General features: G+C 39.1%; 1 protein-coding gene across 2 annotated transcripts in view; it reads left to right on the forward strand.

Annotated features, from left to right (window-relative positions):
* The window catches only part of PDE8B (phosphodiesterase 8B), a 357883-nt gene that overhangs the window by 310700 nt on the left and 23699 nt on the right, over nucleotides 1–23484 (forward strand). For both annotated transcript variants that reach the window (XM_069096276.1, XM_069096275.1), the window contains exons 11-17: nucleotides 6099–6141; nucleotides 6983–7060; nucleotides 9500–9576; nucleotides 13687–13851; nucleotides 15387–15432; nucleotides 17535–17670; nucleotides 18681–18879. In XM_069096276.1, coding sequence (XP_068952377.1) covers nucleotides 6099–6141; nucleotides 6983–7060; nucleotides 9500–9576; nucleotides 13687–13851; nucleotides 15387–15432; nucleotides 17535–17670; nucleotides 18681–18879 — 744 coding nt within the window. The remainder of the gene's footprint in view (nucleotides 1–6098; nucleotides 6142–6982; nucleotides 7061–9499; nucleotides 9577–13686; nucleotides 13852–15386; nucleotides 15433–17534; nucleotides 17671–18680; nucleotides 18880–23484) is intronic.

Below are 23484 nucleotides of genomic sequence, written 5' to 3' on the forward strand. Positions count from 1 at the left end.
TTTCATTTTTACATTTATCAGAAGGAAGGAACAAATGTTTGTTTTTCAGTACAGAAACTCAAGTGGGGCAGCAATTTCTTTTTACCTATACCCGATGGTAAACTTTCTGGCTCTAAGAGCTGATGTGACTTTGGCTTTGTATTTTTATGTTGATTGCAAAGTCTAAAACATAGTGTCAGGTGGTGGGAAGGGCTCTGGATTTTTAGTCTGTTTAGATCTCAGCTCTGCTGTTTATTTCCTGTGTGAACTTGGGCAAGTCACTCTCTAGACCTAGGTGGCTGTTAAGGTCCCTTCCAGGCCTAACTCTGTGGTTTTCATCTTAGATTTAACTACCACTTAAAGTAGCTGACTGGCTTCCCACCTTGGATTGTTCAATCATTTCAGTCGTGCCCAACTCTTCATGACTCCATTTTGGCAAAGATACTGGAGTGATTTGCCATTTCTTTCTCCAGCTTATTTGACAGATGAGAGATTGAAACAAACAGGGGTAAGTGACTTGCCCAGGGTCACACAGCTAGTAAGTGTCTGAGGCCAAATTTGAACTCAGAAAAATGAGTCTTCCTGACCCCAGGGCACTCTATCCACTGTGCCACTTAGCTGCCCCTGTCTTGGGTACAAATAAATGCTAGTCTAGTCAAGATATTTGTTAAAAGATGAATTTAAGCAGCAACACCATGAGGAACTACACATATCAGCATGGATAGAGGATCACTGTGTGGACAGAGTGGTGGGAAGGCTGGGCTTAGAGTCCAGGAGATCTGGGTTGAAATTGTGCCTCTTTATACATTCTAGTTATATAACCATAGGTGAGTCACTTGACTTCTCAATGCTCCAAGTAACTTGCTGCAACTATAAATTGCATACAATTGTTTATCTGTATTGGTGGAGGCCATTCCCACAGTGATCAAATCACAGGTCTTGACCAAAAACCCCAAATCTAATCATGGAAGTAATAGTAATAAAAATAATAAGGATTTATACAGTGCTTACTATGTGCCAGGCACTGCGCTATTTCATTTGGCCCTCACAACAACCCTGTGAGGCAGAGGCCGTTATTAGTCCCATCTTATAGATGATGAAACTGAGGATAAATGATTTCAGATGATGCATACAGAGATTCAGTGATTTACCCAGGGTCACCCAGCTAATAAGTGTCTGAGGCTAGATTTGAACTTATTCAAAACTTCAGGCCCAGTACTCTATTGATTGGGCCATGTAGGCACCTCTGATAATTCTTATTTTTATCTCTCATGAACAGAGGGTGGCAAAAAGAGCAAATGAGATCCATATACACAGAAAAACTGTATCTGTGATTCCTAGTATCAATGTAGCTGCCCCACTGGTCATTAGTGTGGATGATCATCAATGTTTGTGATCCGTAAAGAAATTGATAACGAATAGTGAAGTAGATTTAAAATTGATGGGGCATGCACTGATTTCCAGTGATTGTCAAAGGCATTTGTTTATATGTAGTTGTTTCTACATGTGGCCTCCAACAGCCTACCTCCCCACAAGTCCTCTGCTGTATGGGATTTTCTCAACCGATGTTTACTATCTTTATGACCTTGGCCAAGTTACAGTTTTAAGAAATAAAAATTGTTTATTTTAGGTTTTATGAGAATCTCTGTCCCTTGTATAATTAAATAGCTCCTCCCTAGCATATTCATGTGGAAAACTACAGAATGTAACTCTTTTTGAACTGGATTTTTTCCCCTCTTTTTTATTCTTTTTTAGGAGCAATGGGTAGCTCATGCATAGAGTGTTGGGCTTGGAATCAGGAAGAGTCATCTCAAATCTGACCTCAGGTTTTGCTAGCTATGTGACCCTAGGCAAGTCACTTAATCCTGTTTGCCTCAGTTTACTCATCTGTAAAATGAGCTGGAGAAGGAAATATGAAATCACTCCAGTATCTTTGCCAAGAAAGCCCTAAATGGGGTCATGAAAAGTTAGGCACAACTGAAACGACTGAACAACAAAATGAGGAATCCCCCTTTGAGCGATGAAAGTAGAGGGATGCATTGAGAAATGTATCTTATAAAGGAGAAAAATATATCAATAACTTTTTTTAAATTCCCCCTGCCTCATCGTAGTTGCAAAAGTACCTTCTGCCTTTCTCCTCTAATTTTCTTTGTGATGTGAATTTTTACATTTAAATCAGGCATCTATTTGGAATTCATTATAATGAATTTCAAATAGCCTCAACTACTGTTTTCTGTATGTTTTTTACGGCGTTATTATCAAATAGGGACACAGATTTATATTACTGGATTTCTCAGATACTCACCCAGAGTGTTAGATTGCTTCTGAGCCTTACTTTTCTAGTCTATTTCACCGTTACACTTTTCTATTTTTTAACTAGTACCAAATTATTTTGATGACTCCTGCTTTATAAAACAATATAGTTTAAGGTCTAGAAGTATCGATGATAATGAATAATTGACATACCCATACATACACTTATATTGTTGTAGTTGTTTCGATAGAATTTTATCTTTTTAAATTTGCATCAATATTCATTAGTGATTTTAGTCTATAATTCTTCATCTCTGATTTATCCTTCCATAGTTATGTATTAGGACTATATTTGTTGCCATAAAAAGAGTTGGTTAAAATCCTCAGGTATTGAGAATAATTTTTGATCCATAAGAATTAATTACATGTTAATCATTTGACAAAATTTACTTAAACCAAGGCTCTCCCTACCTTTGGTAATTCATTTGTGGCTCGTTTAATGTTTCTGAAATTTAGTGGTTTGCTATTTTATCATCTTGCAGACAATCATTAATTTCCTTTCAATTCTGCATTTTGTTGGCATGTGGCAATAGTTTCTAGCAATTCTTTTTATTTGTTCTCTATTCATTATTTATTCACATTGTTCATTTTTGCATTTGATTGTTTTTGATTTATTTTCTTCTCTCTTTTTAAAAATAAAGTTAACCAAAGTTTTTATAAATTTGTTAGTCTTAAATAAGCTTGTAGTTTTTATTATTTCTATAGTCATTTATTTTAATTTCATTTGATTCTCTAACTTTTTAAATGTCTTCTTTTGTGCTAGTTGTAGGCTTATTAATCTTCTTTCTAATACTTATTATGTGTATGTTTTCAGAAATATAGTTTATCCTCCGAGGCTTGCTTTAGCTAAATCCCAGAAATGCTAGTGTGTTTTTCCTATTTGGAGTGTTTCTAGTTTAATTACTCACTGTTTTCCTTTTGGTGAAATGACTTAAATTTCTCTTTTTATTAAATGTCCATACATTTCCATTTTGTTTTGGGTTACATTCACATCACCTTTGCTTTTTGGGGATATGATAGTCCACCTTTTCTCTTATTTCACATAGATGCCTAGTCATAAAGGACTATTCAAATTTTGCTTTCCTCTATAGCTCTTGGGAGATATAACTGCTACATGCCTTGGAGTTAAAAGCTTATGACTTTTCTCAGATGGCGAGCTACTTGTTTCTACCCATCATACTTTCCCATATGTTTTTTAGACTTCTAGACAGTTTTCTTACATTTTTCCCTGGACTATAGTATTAAGGTTTTTTTAATGGTGACATGTAATATTTAAATTATCCCTGTCCATCCAGTCTTCAAATTCGATCACTTGAGATTACATAGAAATAGTTTTTTGTTTGTTTGTCTTTGAGACTGGACGTGGTGCAGGCACCTGGTTAACTTTAGCCCTTTTGTAACTCAAAACTTCTGAGTTCAAGTGATCCACCAGCCTCCCTAGTAGAAAGAATGACCACATTTGGCTTTATGTATGTTTTTAAAATCGTATTTTACACATCTTTTACCAAATTTTCTTCTACTTCGATATTTTTGAGCTCCAAATCTATCATTATCTTTTCCAAACCCACTTTTATTTTAAAAGATTCTCCATAATGTGCTCCAAGTTGTCTATTTTATTGTCTTGTTTCTTCTTGGACAGCTCTTATTTCTTACATGGTTTTCATTCTAGTTTCTTCTTTAATATTTTTTATTTTTCTTTTGTACTATTCTAAAGTGTCTTGCTGTTATTCAGTTATTTCTGAGAAATACAAATTGTTTGTTGTCTTGCTGTCTTTTATCATGAGTAACTTTTGATTATTCATATGCATCTGAAAGTGCATATAGTTATATACATATTATATATACATATATGTATGTGTGTAAATACGTGTGGGGGGGGGGGGAGAGAGAGAGAGAGAGAGAGAGAGAGAGATTACACCTCACTGTAAGTTTATCTACTTAGTAGTTGGGCTTACGTTCCCTGCCTTTCTCTCCTGGTCCTTTTGTTTTTTGGCCTTTTTTCTCTATCCTCAGTAGCTGGACTTTCCTTCTCACTACCTGACTCCTCTTGCCACCAATATGGCATGTACAGGTTCTCCTGCCCAGACCCCTGGGACTAGGTGGAATCAGCTATCTCCATTTAGGGGGAATGGAGGCACAGTTGGGTCCATGTGCAAATTCTGATGGGTGAGAGCTAGATTTTTAGAGTTGTACCCCTCACCCCCACCTTCCACAGCTGTTCCCTCTTTCTTGTGTGGCTATCAGTGTTTTCTGCCTCTTATAAAGCATATTGGGTTCAGACTGAATCACTGTCACAGGGAGCCAGGGTAGGGACCACCAATGCTAGAAGTTAGGTTATCTATGTTTACATGCTGCAGCACACAGGCAAGATGGAAGTGGTGTGAGTGAGTGGGAGCTTCAGGCAATTTGATCCTCCACAATTATTTCAGAAGGTGAAGGTGTTATCTTGTATGGGGATGTAAATATCTTTTTTGCTTCTGCTCTAATTAATGTGAATTAAGTGCATTTCTTATAGTTAAGCAGTTTTGCTGAATACAGCTTATCTTACCATCTTCCTAGTCAGGTGATCCACCAGCTCTCATCCTTCTTTTTTTTTTAAGACAGACCAATCATTTTATTTTCCTCTGATTGGTTCAGGAATGTTGATGGGTGGATAGCTCTTTACATGGGCTTTGGAGGGGGTCTGGGGGCAGGTGTGAAACAGGGTGGGGGCGTGTGTCACAGGAGCTACCTTGCTGTGGGTCCCGCAGCTCACATAGGAATGTAGTTTCACGCGCAGTTTGGGCAGCACATAGGAGTTCAAGATGCTGGCCTAGGAGATGTCCCTGACAGCCGCAGCTTACATGATGCTGCGGATAACAAACTTCTTGATGGCTTGTTCTTGGGCACAGTGGGTGCAGTGGGTGCAGCGGGTGCAGCGGGCGGGATGCATGGGTTGCGGCCCTTCTTGGTGCACCCGTTTTTCCTCCTCTTCTTGGAATCCTTGGAAGCCAGGAACCAAAAAAAGGGTAGCTCTCATTTTTGAAAGAAAAAGTTACCAGTTGACTCCATATACTTTTAAAATAATGTTTTATTGATTTTTTTTTTAAAAAAGATAGCACAATCACTTCCTAATAAGCATTTCCCACTACAAGAGACCCACACAGGACTCTTTCTTGTATCAAAGATAGTCAGTTATGTAAAACCACAAACGATATATCAAGTGACTTCATCTGGCAACATAGGAAACCTATATCAATAATCTCTTTTCTCAATTGAGGAAAAAAGTGTATTTTATGGGGAATCTTCTGACTGTCCATATCATTGAAACTAATGAACTTTAGGGAAGTTGCTTTTTTTTTAATGCCCTACAGTTGTACTCATATCAATATTTTTTAAACAATACATTGATTAAATAGGAACCAAAAGAATACAACAATAATATATTACCCTCTTAAACACATAAGTTTATTTATCGCAACAAATTTCAAATCCCTTTTTGCAGAGAGATTTTTAAAAACTATACTAGATTTCCCATGACTGAGATGATCTATTAAAGGCCTTGGGCGCTTGATTAAATGACCTCTTGGGATACGTTCTTTGCTGTGGTTCTGTGATTCTATGAGAATCTAAAGGTGCCAAAGAATGTGTAATACTCTACATTGTCTGTTGTATCTTTTCATATCTCAGTCAATGTATGTTTTCAGAAAACCTTCTTGGGAAGGTTTTGGAAATAATGGAATTTTAAAAAAAGAACAAAGTTAAAGCAGTGCTTGAAATTGATCTCTTTTCTTTTGAATAAACTGTTTTATTTTGAACAAATTTAGATACACAAGATTCACCGTGATTCAGGAGACAAGTCTCAGACAGGTGAGAATATTGTAACAAATTTTGTACATTGTTGAACCATAGCAGGGAACCCAGTGGAAATGAGCCAAAATCAGCCTCCGTAGTGTCTAGTCTAAACTGTCATGCTCAAAGATTAGTCTTGAAATTCATGTAGCAATTTAGCAATTGTATTCCATATAGATAGTGAAGGCTATCATTTGCCCCTCTTGATAAATGACTTTGTGCTGACTACAGCAATCCTCAGAGCACTAGAGAGCCTACTTAATGAGATACCTAATTACTCAAGAGTCTAACAATCCAAGCAGAGCAAACAAAGTGGATGAAAAATGTCTTTTGCCTACATATGATATAGAATATATTAGACAACTAAATGAGTTAGTTCTTCAGTACATATATCTTAAATGGACACTAAGATGGGTAATGAGATGGATCCATAAATGAATAAAAGGAAGAGAGCAGGCTGGATTGCATTTAGGAAATTGAGTAGCATTTTTGCCTCTCAACTTTCTCCCTAAAACACAAATCCAGATTTTAATGCCAATATATTTCTGGTGATGTTATATGACTGTAGACCATGGAATACCATGACCTTTAAAGAATCAAAACTGTAGCTGTCCTGGTGGTCAATGGAGGCAAATAACAATAAAAATATTATACAAATAACAATATTGAGACTATCTTGTGTCTTTGTTACTACTTGAAGAATATACATTTTATTATTTCTTAACATTGTTTTATAGTATGGCATAGTACTTTATACTAAGGAATCAAATTTTTAAGTGTTCAGAAGACTATATGTGAAATTCCACATGTGAATACGCTGAAAATTAATCATTCTTTTCTTCTCTTTTGATTTTCATAGAGTCTCACTCATTTAGGTATAAGAACAGGAGGAAAGAATCTATTGATGTTAAATCAATAACATCTCGAAGTAGTGATGGTAAGAAAACTTCCTAATTTATGTTTTTGTTTTTTAACTTCAGAAAATAAAAGAGGGGGATGGCTAGGTGGTGCAGTGAGTAGAGCACTGGCCCTGGAGTCAGGAGGACCTGAGTTCAAAGCTGGCCTCAGACACGTAACACAAAAACTAGTCGTGTGACCTTGGGCAAGTCACTTAACCCCAATTGCCCTCCAAAAAGCAAACAAAATAAAATAAAAGAGGGAAGACATCATGGAAAGACAACTGCTTGATATATGAGATAGAGCTAAAATAATACAATGGAAATGGGAAACAGACTTTCAGGATACTTCTAAGCATGTGTTTTGAAGATCTTTATAAAAATAATTTATGTTTTCATAATATTTTTCTTCTAATTATACAGGTGATGAGGATAGAGTGCTGGTCTTGAAGTCAGGAGAGGCCTAGATTCAAATTCTCCTTCTACTGCCTAACCCTGCGCACTTAACCTATGAAGTCTTTTTGTTTTCCAATTGTGTCTAACTCTTCATGACCCCATTTGGGGTTTTCTTGGCAAAGACTGGAGTGGTTTGCTATTTCCTTCTCTAGCTCATTTGACAGATGAGGATACTGAGGTTAAGTGACTTGTTCAGGGTCGCACAGCTAGTAAGCTTCGCAGAATGGATTTGAACTCACCAAGATGAGTCTTGCTGACTTCAGCCCAGCACTCCATCTCCTGTGCCACCTACCTGCCAAATATACTGAATCCTAAGACAAATCTACTAGAGTTATAGTGATAGATAGGTGGATATATAGATATAGATATAAATGTAAATATAGGTGTAGATGTAAATGTAGATATAGATATAGATATTTATACTAGGGTCACAGCCCAGCCCATGTGGGAGTAAAATCACCATCCTTTGTGAATTCATCTCATTAAAATAGCTCCAAAGGCAATTTAATTCATATTTAAATCATAGTTACTCCTAGGTATGTTTTTGGTTTGGGTTTTGTGTGTGTGTATGTATGGTGTGAACTTAGATTCAAAGGGGCAAGCATATGAAAGACACTCAATTTAATTTCTTCCTTATAATGTTATTTGTTGCCCTTAATTCAGTTAGGCTTTTAAAAAAACACTTTTTCTGCCTCCACCTACTTTCTCTTTTCTCAACCTCCATCTCTCCATATTACTGTTTATAGATTTTGTGCATGTATTTTATTGTGAAATCAAATATCTGACAGGACTTTTATCTCCCTATGTTTGAGGACTAATTGATACTTTTCACGGGACACTCTACTAAACTAACAAGCATTCAAAGTACTTGAGACAGATAGGAAATGGACATGGAAAGAATGTATTTCTTCTTTAGGTCAAGCCACATGTCAATAGAACTTCAGGTTTTTCCTACTAGCAAATGCAACAGTTATCCACGAGATTGGATAGAAAGACCCAAGTGTAAAGTGAAGAGGCTTTATACTAGACCTAGCTCAACTATCTTCTAACAGTGTGATATAATTAGAGGAGAGAGAGACAGAGACAGAGAGAGAGAGAGAGAGAGAGAGAGAGAGAGAGAGAGAGAGAGAGAGAGAGAGAGAGAGAGAGAGAGAGAGAGAGAGAAGAAAGAAGAGAAAACAGAAAAAAGGGAAGGAAGAACGAAAGAAAGAAAGAAAATAGAAGTAGGAGATGATTCCAGGGAGAACATGATGAGTTTGGTTTTAGACCCTCTGAGTTTGAATGGTAAGCTCCTTGAGGGCAGGAGCCATCTCATTTTTGTCAATGTATCCCCGATATCTTGCACAAAGCAGGTACCTAATAAAGCTATTGATTGATCCAAGTTGAGATGTTCAGAAATATTAACTAGCTGGCTCAAGTTCGCATAGTAAGTCCAATGTTAAAGAAACTGAGGATAGACTTGGGTCTCCTAATGTCTAGTCTAATGCTCCATCTTGGTCTGGCCTGCATAGGAGCACCTTTCAACTGACACTAAGGAGGAGACCCACTTGTTAGGAACGCTCACTAGGCTGAAATTTGAATAGGTTTTTGGCATGTGCAAACTGAAGTTTTAGCAGTGGCACAATAGGCTTTCAGGCGGGGGGGGGGGTGGTCTTTATCATCTTATCTTGTCTGAGAAATGGTTCTATTGGTGGTTCTATTTGTCAGATGGCCTTCTACCCATGTCATCCATTCTGCATAAATCTAGCCTTTTCTGGTTGGACTGTGAAAATGGTAGCAGGGTTTCTGACTGTTCTGGAATAAATGATGAGTGAATCCAATCTTTTTTGGAAGAGTAGTGTGGTGGTCCCCCAGAAGGCAGAGCTGGGCTTTGAGCTGTTCTCACAGGGACCTCATCAGAAACACTTTCTGCCTAAAGCTTCCAGTTGGCCTCTGTTCCCAGAATTTAGTCCTTCTGTCCTTTTGAGGGTAGACTGTGCTTCAGAGCACTGTTGTTCTAAGGGACACACATCTTGTCTTGACAGCACCAAGTCTACAGAATCGTCGTTATCCATCTATGGCAAGGATCCACTCCATGACCATTGAAGCTCCAATCACTAAGGTAAAAAGCTATGGCTATTCCTGGTCTTTAAGCAGAAGCAATTGTCTGTCTTGTCTCTCTCTGTGTATGTATGTTTATATGTGTATGCATACACACATATAAACACATACATGTGTTTGTGTATATACACACATGTAATGTATATATGTGTGTGAGTGTATGTGTGTATGAGAGAGAGAGAGAGTGTGTGTGTGTGTGTGTGTGTGTGTGTGTGTGTGTGTGTGTGTGTAACCTAAGGTGGCAGGGGCAGCAGTGCAAGTGCATCCCATGCTAGAGGTCCTCTGTGTGGGGGGGGGGGGGGGGAGTGGCCCAGGCACTGAAGCCACTGGACTGCAGGGCCTTGGGTCAGAGGCCACAGAACCCTGAAGGGGACAGAGCCACACAGAGCCTAGAAGTGAGGGAAGAAAGTCTGCAGACCATTAAATAACTGGATATATAAAGAACAGCAAGGACACCAGTGTCACTGGATTATAGAGTAATCAACGAGGAATAGAATATGAGAAAACTGGGGAAATAGAAAAAGACCATGTTGTATAAGGGCTTTAAAAGCCAAACAGAGGACTTTCTAGTTGATCCTGGAGGTAATAGAGAGCAATTGGGGTTTGAGGAGAGGAGAGATGTGGTCAGAAGGATGCTTGGAAGATCACTTTGGCAACTGCGTAGAGCCTGGTTTGGAGTAGGAAGGGATGTAAGTAGAGGCATTTGCAGTATTCCTGGGGAGAGGGGATGAGGGTCTGTAAACCAGGGTGGAGTACTTGAGAAAATGCAGGAATCATAGAACTGGGCAAGGCATTGGATATACAGGGTGAGTGTGAGCAAGGTGTTGAGGATCATTCCTAGGTTACAAGTCTGGGTGGCTGGGAGGATGGTGGTGTCCTTGACGATAGGGAAGTTCCCAAGAGGGGAGAGTTTGAGGGGAAAGCTGATGAGTTCAGGTTTGGATATGTTGAGTTTAAGATATATATGGAACATCAGTTCCCAAAATAGGCTTGGGAATCATGAGCATAGAGATGATCATTTAAAATGGGGCAATTGATAAGCTCATTGAGTAACATAGTATATAATATGGTAATATGTTTTGCATGATTGACTATGTAAAACCTATAAATTAAATTGCTTACCGTCTCAGGGAGGGGAGAGGTAAGGGAGGGAGAGAGAAAATTTGGAACTCATTTTTTAAATGAATATTAAAAATTGTCTTTACATGTAATGGGAAATTTAAAAAAAATTTTTAAAGCAAGATACTGTCAATAAAAAGTTCAGTGATCTTAGAAAAACATGGAAAGACTTTCACAAAATAATGAAGTGTGAAATGAGTATAACCATGAGAACATTGTATATAGTAACAGCAATATTGTTTTAAAAATGACTTTGAGTGATGCAGTCATTTTGACTATTATAAATACTCACATTAACTATAAAGGACATATGAAGAAAGACATTATCTGCATCCAGGGAAAGAAATGAGAAATAAAAATATGTATAGAAAAATTTTACACATTTATGCCTATTTGTATCTAATGGTAGCCTTCTTCCTCTAGGGAAGAAAAAATAAGAAATCTACATGATAACTTTATTACATATTTAAAAGGAATAGCAAGTTGTACATAATAGATTTGCAGTTTCATCTGCAATCTTAATTCTTAAAATTCTACTATGTTATAGAAATACTTGTTTTATTCTATAAACAAAAATTAAAGTAAGATAGTATAGAGGGGGAAAAGAATAGAGCCAAGGACAGAGCTTTGAGGAAGACACATGATTAAGTAGGAATGACTTGGATGAAGATCCAGCAAAGAGTGAGACTGAGGAGTGGTTATACAGGTGAGAGTAGTATCATAAAACACATGAAGAGAAGAGTATCAGGAAGGGAGTGATTGTGTCAGAGGATGAAAGAAGTCAAGGAGAGGATTTGGCAATTAAGAGATCATTGGTAACTGGAGATAGACATTTCAGTTTAATAATGTCAGAAGCCAGACTTGAAAGTTCAGAAGCGATTTAGAGGAAAGAAAGTAGAAGCATCAGCTGTTGATGACTTTCTCAAGGTGCTTAGCCAGAAAAGAGAGGAGAGGTTTAGCATTATAGTTAATGGGGATGGATGGATCAAGCAAGGGTTTTCTTTTTTTTAATGAATGTCAGAGACATGCTTCTGTTTGTAAACAGCAGGGAGGCAGCCAGTAGAAAAAGATTAGAGATTCGTGAGAGTGAGGGTATTAGAGGGAACAGTCTGCTCAAGAAGATGGGATGAATTGGGATCAAAGGTGTATGTAAAGAAGTTTCTGTGTGTGGCAAGGAGAAAGGCTACTTCTTTATGTGAGACAAGGGTAGAAGAGGAAATGGGGAGGAAAGATTGATGTGAGAAGAGAAGGGGAGAAGAGGGAGTTCTTGGAGCATGGCCTCATTTCTTTCAGTGAAGTATGAGAATTCTTATCTGAGAGGATGGAGAAAAGGATGCCGTAGGAGGTTTGAGGAAGAATGAAAATGTTTGGAATAACTGTGGTCAGTAGCACAGTAAATCAGTTAGGAAGATATAAAATGATTGCTTTGCTGCAATGAGGACCTAGGTGAAATTATGCAACATAAATTTGTAGTGGACCCAGTCGTCACAGTTTTGTGATTTTCTCCAGCTCTGATCAGCAGCGTGTGAATAGGACAGAAAGCATCAGATGGTGGGAGTCATCCAAGCTCTGAGGATGACAGGGCATGACAATGACAATAGGATAAGGAGGTAAAGAACTCCAGTGAATAAGATAGTGTAGAGGCAAACGGGCTCACCAAGGAGTCTAGATGGAGAAGAGAGGAGAGGGCAGCCCCTGGAGGAGTGATGGCCGGGGAAATAACAGAGATGTGAGGGATTAGAGGTCATGATGAGGATGTAGGACAGGATTAAAGGTTGTAAGGCAGAGGAAAAGATGGAATTATAATAGATTAGGGTCAGAATTTCAGAGTTCAAGAACATGGAAATGGAATGAGAGCAGATCAAGGTTATAACTGTCTCTATTGTGTAGCCAAGGTGGAGAGAAGCATTGGGCTTGGGAAATGAGTGGACTGAGGAACTGGGAAGTTGAGTATTTGAAGGAGTATTATTGTGTATATTGGACTCTATAGTATGAGGGCAGAACTTGGAGTGGAGGGAAAGTTCAGTGGCACAGACACTGAATTCATTGAGGAAGGATAGTCTCCTAGGAGTTAGTAGATAGCTACCAGAATCTTGATTGGGTGACAAATATAGATTGAATGAACTTCAAAGAAAGAAAAAGTACTTAGGGCTGCTGGAGGGGGAGTCTGGAAGTGACAATGGGGAACAAGGAGTAGTTACTCCTCTACGTTGACCAGTGAATTTAAGGGTATGAGTGAAAATGCAACAGGTACCAAAAGAGTGTCCAAAGACCATCAGGATGGTGATCCAGATGGAGCCAGGTCTCAGTGAGTGACAGAAGATGGAAGGAGTGGAAAAAGGAAAAGGTTTAAGATGAAAGCAAGTTCATCATGGAGCTGGCATTAGAGACACTACATTGGAATGGATGGGTAGCTCTGGAGTGGCACATTGAGGCAGGGGGTTAAGGTGGAGGAGGATGGGTATGGGGGAGCAGACTTAGAATGGGCTTTATAAAATGACAGCCAGGGGTTCAGAATCACCAGGATGAGAAAAAGTCTGATCAAGTAGTAACATGTTAATCATTGAGTAATGAATTGAGGCAGAAAGGTGATTTCATTTAGGCCTGGGAGCCAATGTACAATAATTTCAGGGGAATATACACTTTTGCCAAGATCTGGATGTCTACATTAATTCATATTCTCTCTGTCTCTGTCTCTCTGTCTCTCTGTCTCTCCCTCTCTCTCTCTCTCCCTCTCTCTCTCTCTGTCTCTGTCTCTCTGTCTCTCTGTCTCTCTCCCTCTGTCTCTCTCTCCCTCTCTCTCTCCCCTTCTCTCTCTCTGTCTCTCTCTGTTTTTCTCTCTCCTCTCTGTCTCTGTCTGTCTGTCTCTCCCTATCTCTCTCTCTCCTTCTGTCTCTCTCTCTCTCGTCTCTGTCTCTCTGTCTGTCTCTGTCTTTCCTTCCCCCCCCTCCTTTTCTCTCTCTCCCTTTCTCTATCTCCCTCTTCTATCCAGGTCATTAATATAATCAATGCTGCCCAGGAGAATAGCCCAGTGACTGTAGCAGAAGCCTTGGACAGAGTTTTGGAAATTTTACGAACCACAGAACTCTACTCTCCTCAGTTGGGCACTAAAGATGAAGATCCCCACACTAGTGATCTAGTTGGAGGACTGATGACTGTGAGTAGTAATGGAAAACCATATGTTTGGAGGAAAAAAAAAAACAAACTTCACCAAGGCAATTTTGTCAATAATAAACTGGTGCAATTTGCAAACTTCCCAGCACCATCAACGTCTCAGGAATTGTTACCATTATTGTAGGCAGCTACAAGCACACTGGGCCTGGAGTCAGAAAGACCTAAGTTCAAATTTGTCTTCAGACATTTATTAGCCATTTGACCCTGGGCATGTAATTTAACCTCTTTTTACCTCAGTTTCTTCGACTGTAAAATGAGAATAATAATAGCATCTATCTTGCAGAGTTGTTGTAAGGATCAAAAGAGATAATAGTTCTAAAAAAAAGATTTGCACAGTGATTGGCACATAGTACGTGCTATATAAAATGCTTTTTTCCCTCCCATTCCCTCCTTTCCCATGATATAAGAATGATTATTATTATTGCTACCATTATTTTTTATTATTGTTGTTATATAGCAACAGTGTAGCAATAATGACTGGTGTGTAAGGAGAAGACAATGATATTATGGACTGGTAAATGATGTGGGTTGTATAGGTAATAAGAAAATGAAAGGGGGGGGGCGGCCAGGTAGCACAGCGAGTAAGAGCACGGGCCCCAGTGTCGGGATGACCTGGGGATCGAATCCAGGCTCAGACACTTAGCACCCAATTGCTTAGGGGCAGTCAGGTGGCTCAGCGAGTAAGAGCACTGGCCCCAGAGTCAGGATGACCTGGGGATCAAATCTGGGCTCAGATACTTAGCACCACACCCAGAAATAACTGGCCGTGTAACCTTGAGCAATTTACTTAACCCCAATTGCTTTAAAAAAAAAAAAAAAGAAAATGAAAGGGGCAGCTAGGTGGCCCTGGAGTCAAGAGGATCTGAGTTTGAATCTTGTCTCACATACTTACTAGCTGTGTAACCCTGAGCAAGTCATTTAACCCCAATTGCCAAAAGAAAATGAATAATGAATAAGAATCATGCTTAAGTTATGATTTAAAATTTACAAAGAAAGCATTGTAGTGAGAATCTGAAAGAAAGCAACAGAGGAGCAGCTCAAGTAGCACAGTAGAATCTGCCAAAATATGGGGGGAGGGGAAAGTAAGAGGCCTCCGGTGTATTGGAAAAGAAACTTTGGAAGATATATGGAGAAATATGAATAAAAATTGAAGATAATGAAATGGTACAGAGGACTTTCCTTCTGCATCAGTGGAGAAAGTACTTTCAATGATAGAGTCAAGGCACCATTTTGATTACATGGTCATCTTGATTTCACTTATCTTCAGTTCATTTTCTCAAGTTAATAGACCAAGGGTAGTTGCCTCGGACCCTCCAGAGGCTATTGTTCTGATCCAGTCCTGATCCCTTTGTTTGGAAGTTCCTTATTCCTTGGTATTCTCAGGCACCAAAAAACACCCTTTCCAGGGGTCTAGGTTGGAATGTCAAGGGAGGAGAGATGGCCTAGAAGAAGAATGGTAGGTAACACAAATATTGGTGCATAAATTTCAGCTACTAACAGCATCTTTCTTTATTCCAGGATGGCTTGAGAAGGTTGTCAGGGAACGAGTACGTGTTCTCTAAGAGTAAGTTTTCATATAACTAGTGCCTTACTTCACTTGATATTTCCAACTTCCTTCAGGTCATGTGCCAACCCACCATATATGACTTATTATTTGTATTGATTTATCTAACAGAGAAGGATGAACTGATTCTTTTCCAATTGGTTAAGTCATGGAACATACATGTACCATCAATAATTTTTAAAATTCTGCAGATATTTTTCAGGTGCTTTGGTATTTTTGTGAGTCCCAGCAAGGTTTCAGCTTGTATAAAAAAAAGTTCAGAATTTCCGCTTATCACCTGATTGGAAAAGAAGAGGCTTCATTCAGTTGGTAGTTTACTATAGGTCATTTAGTCAGGGCTCTGCTTTTTAAAAATGAATAAATTAAAATGATTTTTTACTTCATCCCAGTTAAGCGTATGTTAGAAACATCTCTCTGCCCTTGGTTTATGACTGGTTCTTCTAATTAAAATCATTGATCTGAAAAATGTCAAAATTACAAATCCAAGAAAGGACAGATTTCTATTTGTTATATGGATTTAATAAGTCAGCTAGGCTGACCTGGATGCTTTAAATATCACAGTTTAACAATATAGAAAAGGAGTTGCTAAAATTAAAATTTCCTACTCTAGGGATCCTGAAAAGGCTTTTCTTTAAAAATTAGAGATAAAAAATGGGAATAAATACTCTATGACCCTCTATCAGGTTCTAAATCCATAATTAACATTCCTTTTCCATCCTCCCCATCTATCTCCACTCATTTTTGTTTTGTTTTGCTTTGCTTTTTGGAGGGGGGGAAGCAGGGCAATTGGGGTTAAGTGACTTGCCCAAGGTCACATGACTAGTAAGTGTAAAGTGTCTGAGGCCAAATTTGAATTCAGGCCCTCCTGACTCCAGGGCCGGTGCTCTGTGCCACCTAGCCACCCTTATCTCTACTCTTAAGTCCATGATTCTCATTCAGGTTCTCATCACCTTTCACCCAGGGTATGACAGCAGTCTTTTATAGGTCTCCCTGGCTCTGGTCTCTCCCCTTTCTAATACATCCCCCACAGCTGCCCAAGTGCTTTTCCAAAATATCATCATTTTGACTGTATCATGCCCCTGCTCAAAAAAATTTCAATGGAAGTTGCCTCTGGAATAAAATACAAAACCTGTTTGGCATTTCACATCTTTCATAATCTGGCTCTGACTATATATTTTTTTGGTCTTTTGGAGGGCTATTGGGGTTAAGTAACTTGCCTAGGGTTACACAGCTAGTTGTGTGTGTGTGTGTGTGTGTGTGTGTGTGTGTGGGTGGGTGGGTGGGTGTGTGTGGGTGTGTGTTAAGTGTGAGGCCAGAACCGAACTCGGGTCCTCCTGACTCTGGGGCCGGCGCTTTACTCGCTGAGCCACCTAGCCACCCTTTCTGACTATCTTTCTAGACTAATTTCACATTGCTACCCTTCGTTATACACTATGTTTCCAGCCAAACTGACCTACTTGCTTTTTCCTATATGTGTCATTCTGTCTCCTTCTTTGCCTTTGCTATCAACCATACCAGGAAACCTGGGCAGCTAGGAGGTGCAGGAGATAAACTGGTGGGCCCTGAGTTAAGGAACCTGAGTTCAAATTGGGCCTGAGACACTTACTGGCTTGTATGTCCTTGGGCAAGTCACTGAATTCTTTTTGCCTTCATTTCTTCATCTGTAAAATGAGCTAGAGAAGGAAATGGCAAACCTCTCCAGTGTCTTTGCCAAGAAAACCGCAGATGGGGTCATGAAGAATCAAATATGGCTGAAACAACAGAACAACACATACCTGGAAATACCTGACTTCCTTCCAAGGCTTAGCTCAAATGCTGCTTCCTACAAGAGACCTCTGTTGGTCGCCTTTGATGCTCATACTCAGTCTTCTCCCACTTCCCAGAATTACTTTGTATATATCTTGCATTTATTCATCTGTGTGCATGTTGTTTTCCCTCCCATCCTTCCATTCATCTCTCCCCCCAGTCATTTATAGGCTCCTTGAGGCCAAGGATTGTTGTATTTTTGTCTCTGTATTCCCAGGGCCCAGAATAATGTTAACCCTGATGGGTAGTAGATGTTATATATGTGTTTGCTGAATTCAATTAAATTGTTTCTGCAGACATGCACCACAGTCACAGTCATCTTTCACTGCCAATCACGATCAATGACGTTCCACCCTGTATTGCACAATTACTTGATAATGAAGAAAGCTGGGACTTCAACATCTTTGAATTAGAAGCTGTCACACATAAAAGGTACTGGGCTCCTTTGGGCACATGTAGGATCAGGGATTGGAGGTTCAGGTTCCCCTAGTTTTAAATTGGGGAGTTCAAGAGGCAAAGTCAGGCTTCAGTGCCTTTGCCTTTTCAGCAAAGATTGAGATGGAGGCATAAAATGAGCATATAGGCTCTGTCATTGAGCATGACCCTTTGTGCAGAAATAACCTAGGGGACCAAGCATGGGATAAGCTGATTGGAACTCAAGAATGAAGTAATGTAGCTAAGTTTCATTCCAAGATCTCCTAAGATAATTTATTACTGCCTCTGTACCAGGAATGCACCAGTCAGGTATAAATATCAGGACTGAGCTAAGCTCCGAATTTGTTAAAGCAACAAATGACTTAACTGAATTTATGGGCGCAAGGGGCAAGAAAATAGATTTTGATTTGAGTGGGATGGCTTATATGTGGTCCTACCTGAATGCCAAGAGAAGGGTGAGATGACCTCTCGAGATCATTTTCTAGCCCAAGGATCCTATGAAATGAATATTCCTTTCCAAAGGTGTTGGGTTGGGGCTCATTGGCATTTTGTTAAAACCATTGAAAAATAGTTTTGGAATCCTAGTAACTCTAAATTGTACGTGATCTCAGATTTTTTGTTCTCTTTGTTTGGAAGCACTTTTGATGTACAGATCAAGGAGGGAACAAGGAAAGAAATACAAAGATTTGCCATTTGTCACAGTTATTAAAGCTTCTGATGAACTGGAGATAACCTAGTAATGTTTTGGGTTGACTGCCATAATACATCTGTTCAGGAATCGGTACTGACTTTAAGGAAGGACAGCCAAGAAAGTTCTTTTTATTTTCCAAAGATGTTTTTCACCTCCTGGACGTGTGAAACTGGGCAGTGGATTGGGGGGCAGGGGGGGCTGTTGGGGCAACAGAAAAAATGTCATTGTCCCTTCCTTATCAGTAAAAGAGAACAAGAGCTTGGCAAAGGAATGAAATGAATTGCAATCTTTTTTTTTTTTGGTCTAACTTCTCCAGACCGTTGGTTTACCTGGGGTTAAAAGTCTTTGCCCGCTTTGGGGTCTGTGAATTTTTGAACTGTTCAGAAGCCACTCTTCGGGCCTGGCTGCAGGTGATTGAAGCCAACTACCACTCATCAAACTCTTACCACAACTCCACCCATGCTGCAGATGTCCTGCACGCTACAGCGTTTTTCCTTGGAAAAGAAAGAGTGAAGGTAAAATTGTCATAGAGTGACCTCCATGGTCATACTTGGACAAATATATATGTATGTATGCATTCATATACATACATGCACATATGTGTGTGTACTCTGCCTTAATATTTGAGAGAGACTATTTTACTATCAGCAGGGATTTAACTCTATGTTTCATTTTACCAAGTTTACTAAATTAGCTGCTTGTGCTTATAGAAGTAGGGAGAAGGGAAAAAGCCTTTATTTATATTGTGTGCCAGATATTATGCTAAGTGTTTTTTAAAAATATGAGCAGAACCAAGAAAACATTGTATACAGTAACAGCAGTCTTGTTTTAAGAACAACTTTGAGTGAATGAGTCATCTTGACTATTATAAATACCCAAATTAACTACAAAGGACATATGAAGGAAGATGCTATCAACATCCAGAAAAAGAACTGATAAATACAAGTATGTGTAGAATGATTTTACACACATGTGCACACACACGCACACACGCACACATATACACACATATTTGTGTCTAACGGTAGCCATCTCTGGGGGGGCAGGGGAAAAATTTACATGATAACTATTATTATATATTAAAAAGGAATAGCAAGTTATATATAACAAATTTGCAGTTTCATGTACAATCATCCTTTTTATTATACTAGATTATGGAAATACTTGTTTTATTCCATAAATTAAAAAGAAAATAAATAAAAAACTTTAAAATAAAATAAAATACATATACTACATATACTAAAAATAAAAATAAAACAAAAAATACTATTTGATTTGATACCTCTGTGACATAGATGTTGTTATTATCCCCATTTTACAATTCGGAAACTGAGGCAAAGAGAAGTTAAATAGCTGGCCAAGGGTAAAACAGCTAGCATGAGTTAAGATTGTTTTAGAATTGGCCATCTATGTACATATTATGTATATTCTATTAAGTTATATTATGACATAGTGTAATGTGTTATGTCATTATTATGTTATGTTTTATGTTTTATTATTTTATATTTTATTATACTATACAAGTCTGTCAGACTTGTAGGTAGATTTGCCCTCTCCTCCCCCTAAAAACATCACTATCCTGCCCTCATTTTTAACACCTTGCACACATTTTCGCAAACTTGTAACACTTATGGCCCTAACAACTACTATGAACACAGGTTGCCCTCTTATAGATTCTATTGGTTCATCAGTCTTATATATATTTTTCTCTCATCACTTTTCCTTTCATTCTTTCTCCCTCTTTCTCCTCCTCCTGTGTTCTCCACAGTGGCTAGTGACTATGTCTAAATAGTGCTCAATATGGGGTTTCACTGATTGTTTTAGAAACTCAGTTGGTTTTGGTGATGCAATTTCTTTTTGCCTTTCACATATGCGTAAATTAATCTATATGTTTAAAATGACCTCTACCTCTGTGATTAATGGATGCATTTATGGCATTGGTGTCGGAGGACCAGGCTACTAATGCTGTGCCAAGTTATTATTGTATGTCTTTGTTTAGTTGTGGGAGACAATTTCTATTCAATGTAATTAACAAATATTTGTTAAGAAACTACTTTGTGGGGCGGCTAGGTGGCGCAGTGAATAGAGCACCAGCCCTGGAGTCAGGAGAACCTGAGTTCAATTCAGCCTCAGACACTTAACACTTACAAGCCATGTGACTTTGGGCAAGTCACTTAACCCCAATCGCCTTGCCTTCCCCCCTGCAAAAAAACCAAAAAATTACTTTGTACTAGGTAGGCACTGTGCTAAATGATAGGCATAAAGAGAAAATGAGATAAACTTCCTTCAAAGAGCTTACATTCTTCTGGAGGTATTTGACTCAGAGGGCAGCTAGGGTGGCACAGTACATAGAGCACTGGGCTCGAAATTAGGAAGACTCATCTTCCTGAGTTCAAATCCAGCCTTTTTTCAGATGCAGACATTTATTATCTGTGTGAACCTGGACAAGTCCCTTAACCCTATTTACCTCAGTTTCCTCCTCTGTAAAATGAGCTGGAGAAGGCAATGACAAACCACTCCAGTGTCTTTGCCAAGAAGACCCCAAATAGGGTCACAGAGAGTTGGACATGGTTGAAATGACTCAAGAACAATGACTGTATTCAAAGCCATATAGTAGTAACTCAATGTTTTACTTTATTTGTATAGATACATTCATAAATCATAAGAATATAAACACTCATGTGTATTTCTACCTCTTCACCTCTACTTCTTAGAATCCTTAGCTTCATTTAAGGCTCATCTCAAGGGCCACTTTGCTTGGGAAGTTCTTTTTTTGTTTTGTTTTTGTTTTTGCTTTTTGGAGGGGGAAGGCAGGGCAATTGAGGTTAAGTGACTTGCCCAAGGTCACACAGCTAGTAAGTGTTAAGTGTCTGAGGCTGGATTTGAACTCAGGTCCTCCTGACTCCAGGGCCAGTGTCTATTCACTGCACCACCTAGCCTCCCCGGAAGTTTTTCTTGATCCCCCAAGTTTTTAGTGCTCTCTTTTCCCTCATATTATCTTATATTTATTTATCTATTTATTTTTTTTGGTCCTCAGTAATAGTTAATAGCTACCTTTTACATAAGGTGTTAAGGTTTGCAAAGTGTCTAATTTTATCCTCCCCAAAACCTGGGAAGTAGGCAAAGTGCTATTATGATCACCATTTTATATTTGAGGAAACTGAGGCTTAGGAGAGGTTCTAAGACATGCCCAGGGTCACATGACTGGTAACTGAAGCCAGATTTGAACTCAGATCTTCCTGACTACAAGTCCAATACTTTATCCACTGTACCACCCACTGCTTCATTAAAACCGATAAAGGCAGAGACTGTTTTTCCTTTTTGTCTTTATATCCTTACTGCCTTGTTGTTGTTGCTGTTGTTTGTTGTTAACTTGCTTCCATTGTGACTGAATCTTCAGGCCCCATTTGGGGTTTTCTCGGTAAAGATATTAGAGTGGTTTGCCATTTCCTTTTCCAGCTCATTTAACAGATGGGGAAACTGAGGTAAACAGGGTTAAGTGACTTGCTCAGGGTCACACAGCTAGTAAGTATCTGAGGCCTGAATTGAACTCAGGTCTTCCTGACTCCAGGCCTGATGCTTTATCCACTGAGCCATCTAGATGCCCTAATGCCTCATAAAGAATATCAATTAATCAGTGAATCAATCAACCAATTTTTATTAAGTTCCTGTTACACCAGGGTGCTGGGGATAGGAGTAACAAAAGATGAAACACTGTGTACTTGAAAGGAGAGGCAAGTCTATATCTATAATTACATCAGAAGTAGAAAGTGAATGCATCCAAATACATACAGAGAAGTTAAACGGGGAAGAAGGCTCTAGCAGCTGACAGAGTCAGGAAAGGCTTCATGCAGAAGGTGGTGTGTGAGCTCTATGGTAAAGGAATTGAGGGAGGCTACAAGGTAGAGGGCACATACATACTTGTGGAATGTGTATATATACAGTGTGTGTGTGTGTATGGGGGGGAGGGGCATCTCCATTCGTCCTGATCTATTTCTGACCAATGGACCCAGATGCCTCGGGGGAGAGAGTGAAGCTGGTAACTTTGCACAGCCCTCCCTCACTTAAATCCAATTCACATGCTAGTCATGGCATCACCTTCCTAATGTCATGGTCCTCTTCGAGAACAAAGAACAAACAACAATAAGATGTGTATAGATGTATACACACATATGTACATATAATTATAAACATAGATTTCTAGATAAGATAAATGGGCGTGTATGTATATATACATATATACATACACACACACATATATGGCATAGAATTGATCAGGAAACTCTTAATCATTTGAATCCTCTTAATCCACTTTATTAAACAAGGGAATGTAAGACTCAGGTAAGAGAAGCAAAGGTGGACTCTCCCATCAGACTTTTAGTGACTCATTTGTATATAAAAGGGTCGGGAAGGTAGTTTAGGATTGACCTGGGTGAATGGGAGGGACTGAGAGTTATAAAAGCAGAAGAACCAGCCTGACTCATAATCAACCTTCTGATCTAGTTGAGAAGAGAGTTAGCTATGGAGAAAAAATTCAGTTCCTGAGTTCACTCTTTACCTTTTTCTTTGTACCTCTTGGGGTGGGGGTGGGGGCAGGGAGAAAGGGAAGGTATTGATCTCCTCACTTCTTCTGCAGTGGTATCTTGCAGCAGAAAGAGGGATATGGGAGTGCAGCTGCCCACCTGAGGGGCAGAGAGCACAGGCAAAGTGCAGTGAGGTGGGAAGCGTAGGGATTTTTCTTTCCTCCTCACATCAGAAATGGTATCTTGTAGTAGATACACATGCAGTGGAGGAGAGTATGCAGCCACCGAGATGAGTCCAGTCAGTTGGGCAGGAGGAGTCAAGACTTTCTTACAGCTGGAATCTTGCTCAGAAAATGGGAGGATCTGACTGAGACCCCTGCTGGTCCTAGAGTATGGGTTCCAGTTCTTATCAAAAGATAGTACCCTGGGCTAAGATTTCAAACAGTAGAAATTGTAGCCAAGCATCTATTGGTCATAAGGTCTGGTTTCTGGTTCTTTTCGAAAAATAAAGCAGGACATTTGGCCAATATTTCAGCTGAATTTGAAGCCAGAGATCACAGCCAAGCATTGGAGCTCTGTGCCCTGCCCAGGAGTTGG

This window comes from Petaurus breviceps, unplaced genomic scaffold, assembly GCF_028583685.1.
Source record: "Petaurus breviceps papuanus isolate PSGF00001 unplaced genomic scaffold, PetGlider_PUasm1.0 229, whole genome shotgun sequence".
Taxonomy (NCBI): domain Eukaryota; kingdom Metazoa; phylum Chordata; class Mammalia; order Diprotodontia; family Petauridae; genus Petaurus; species Petaurus breviceps.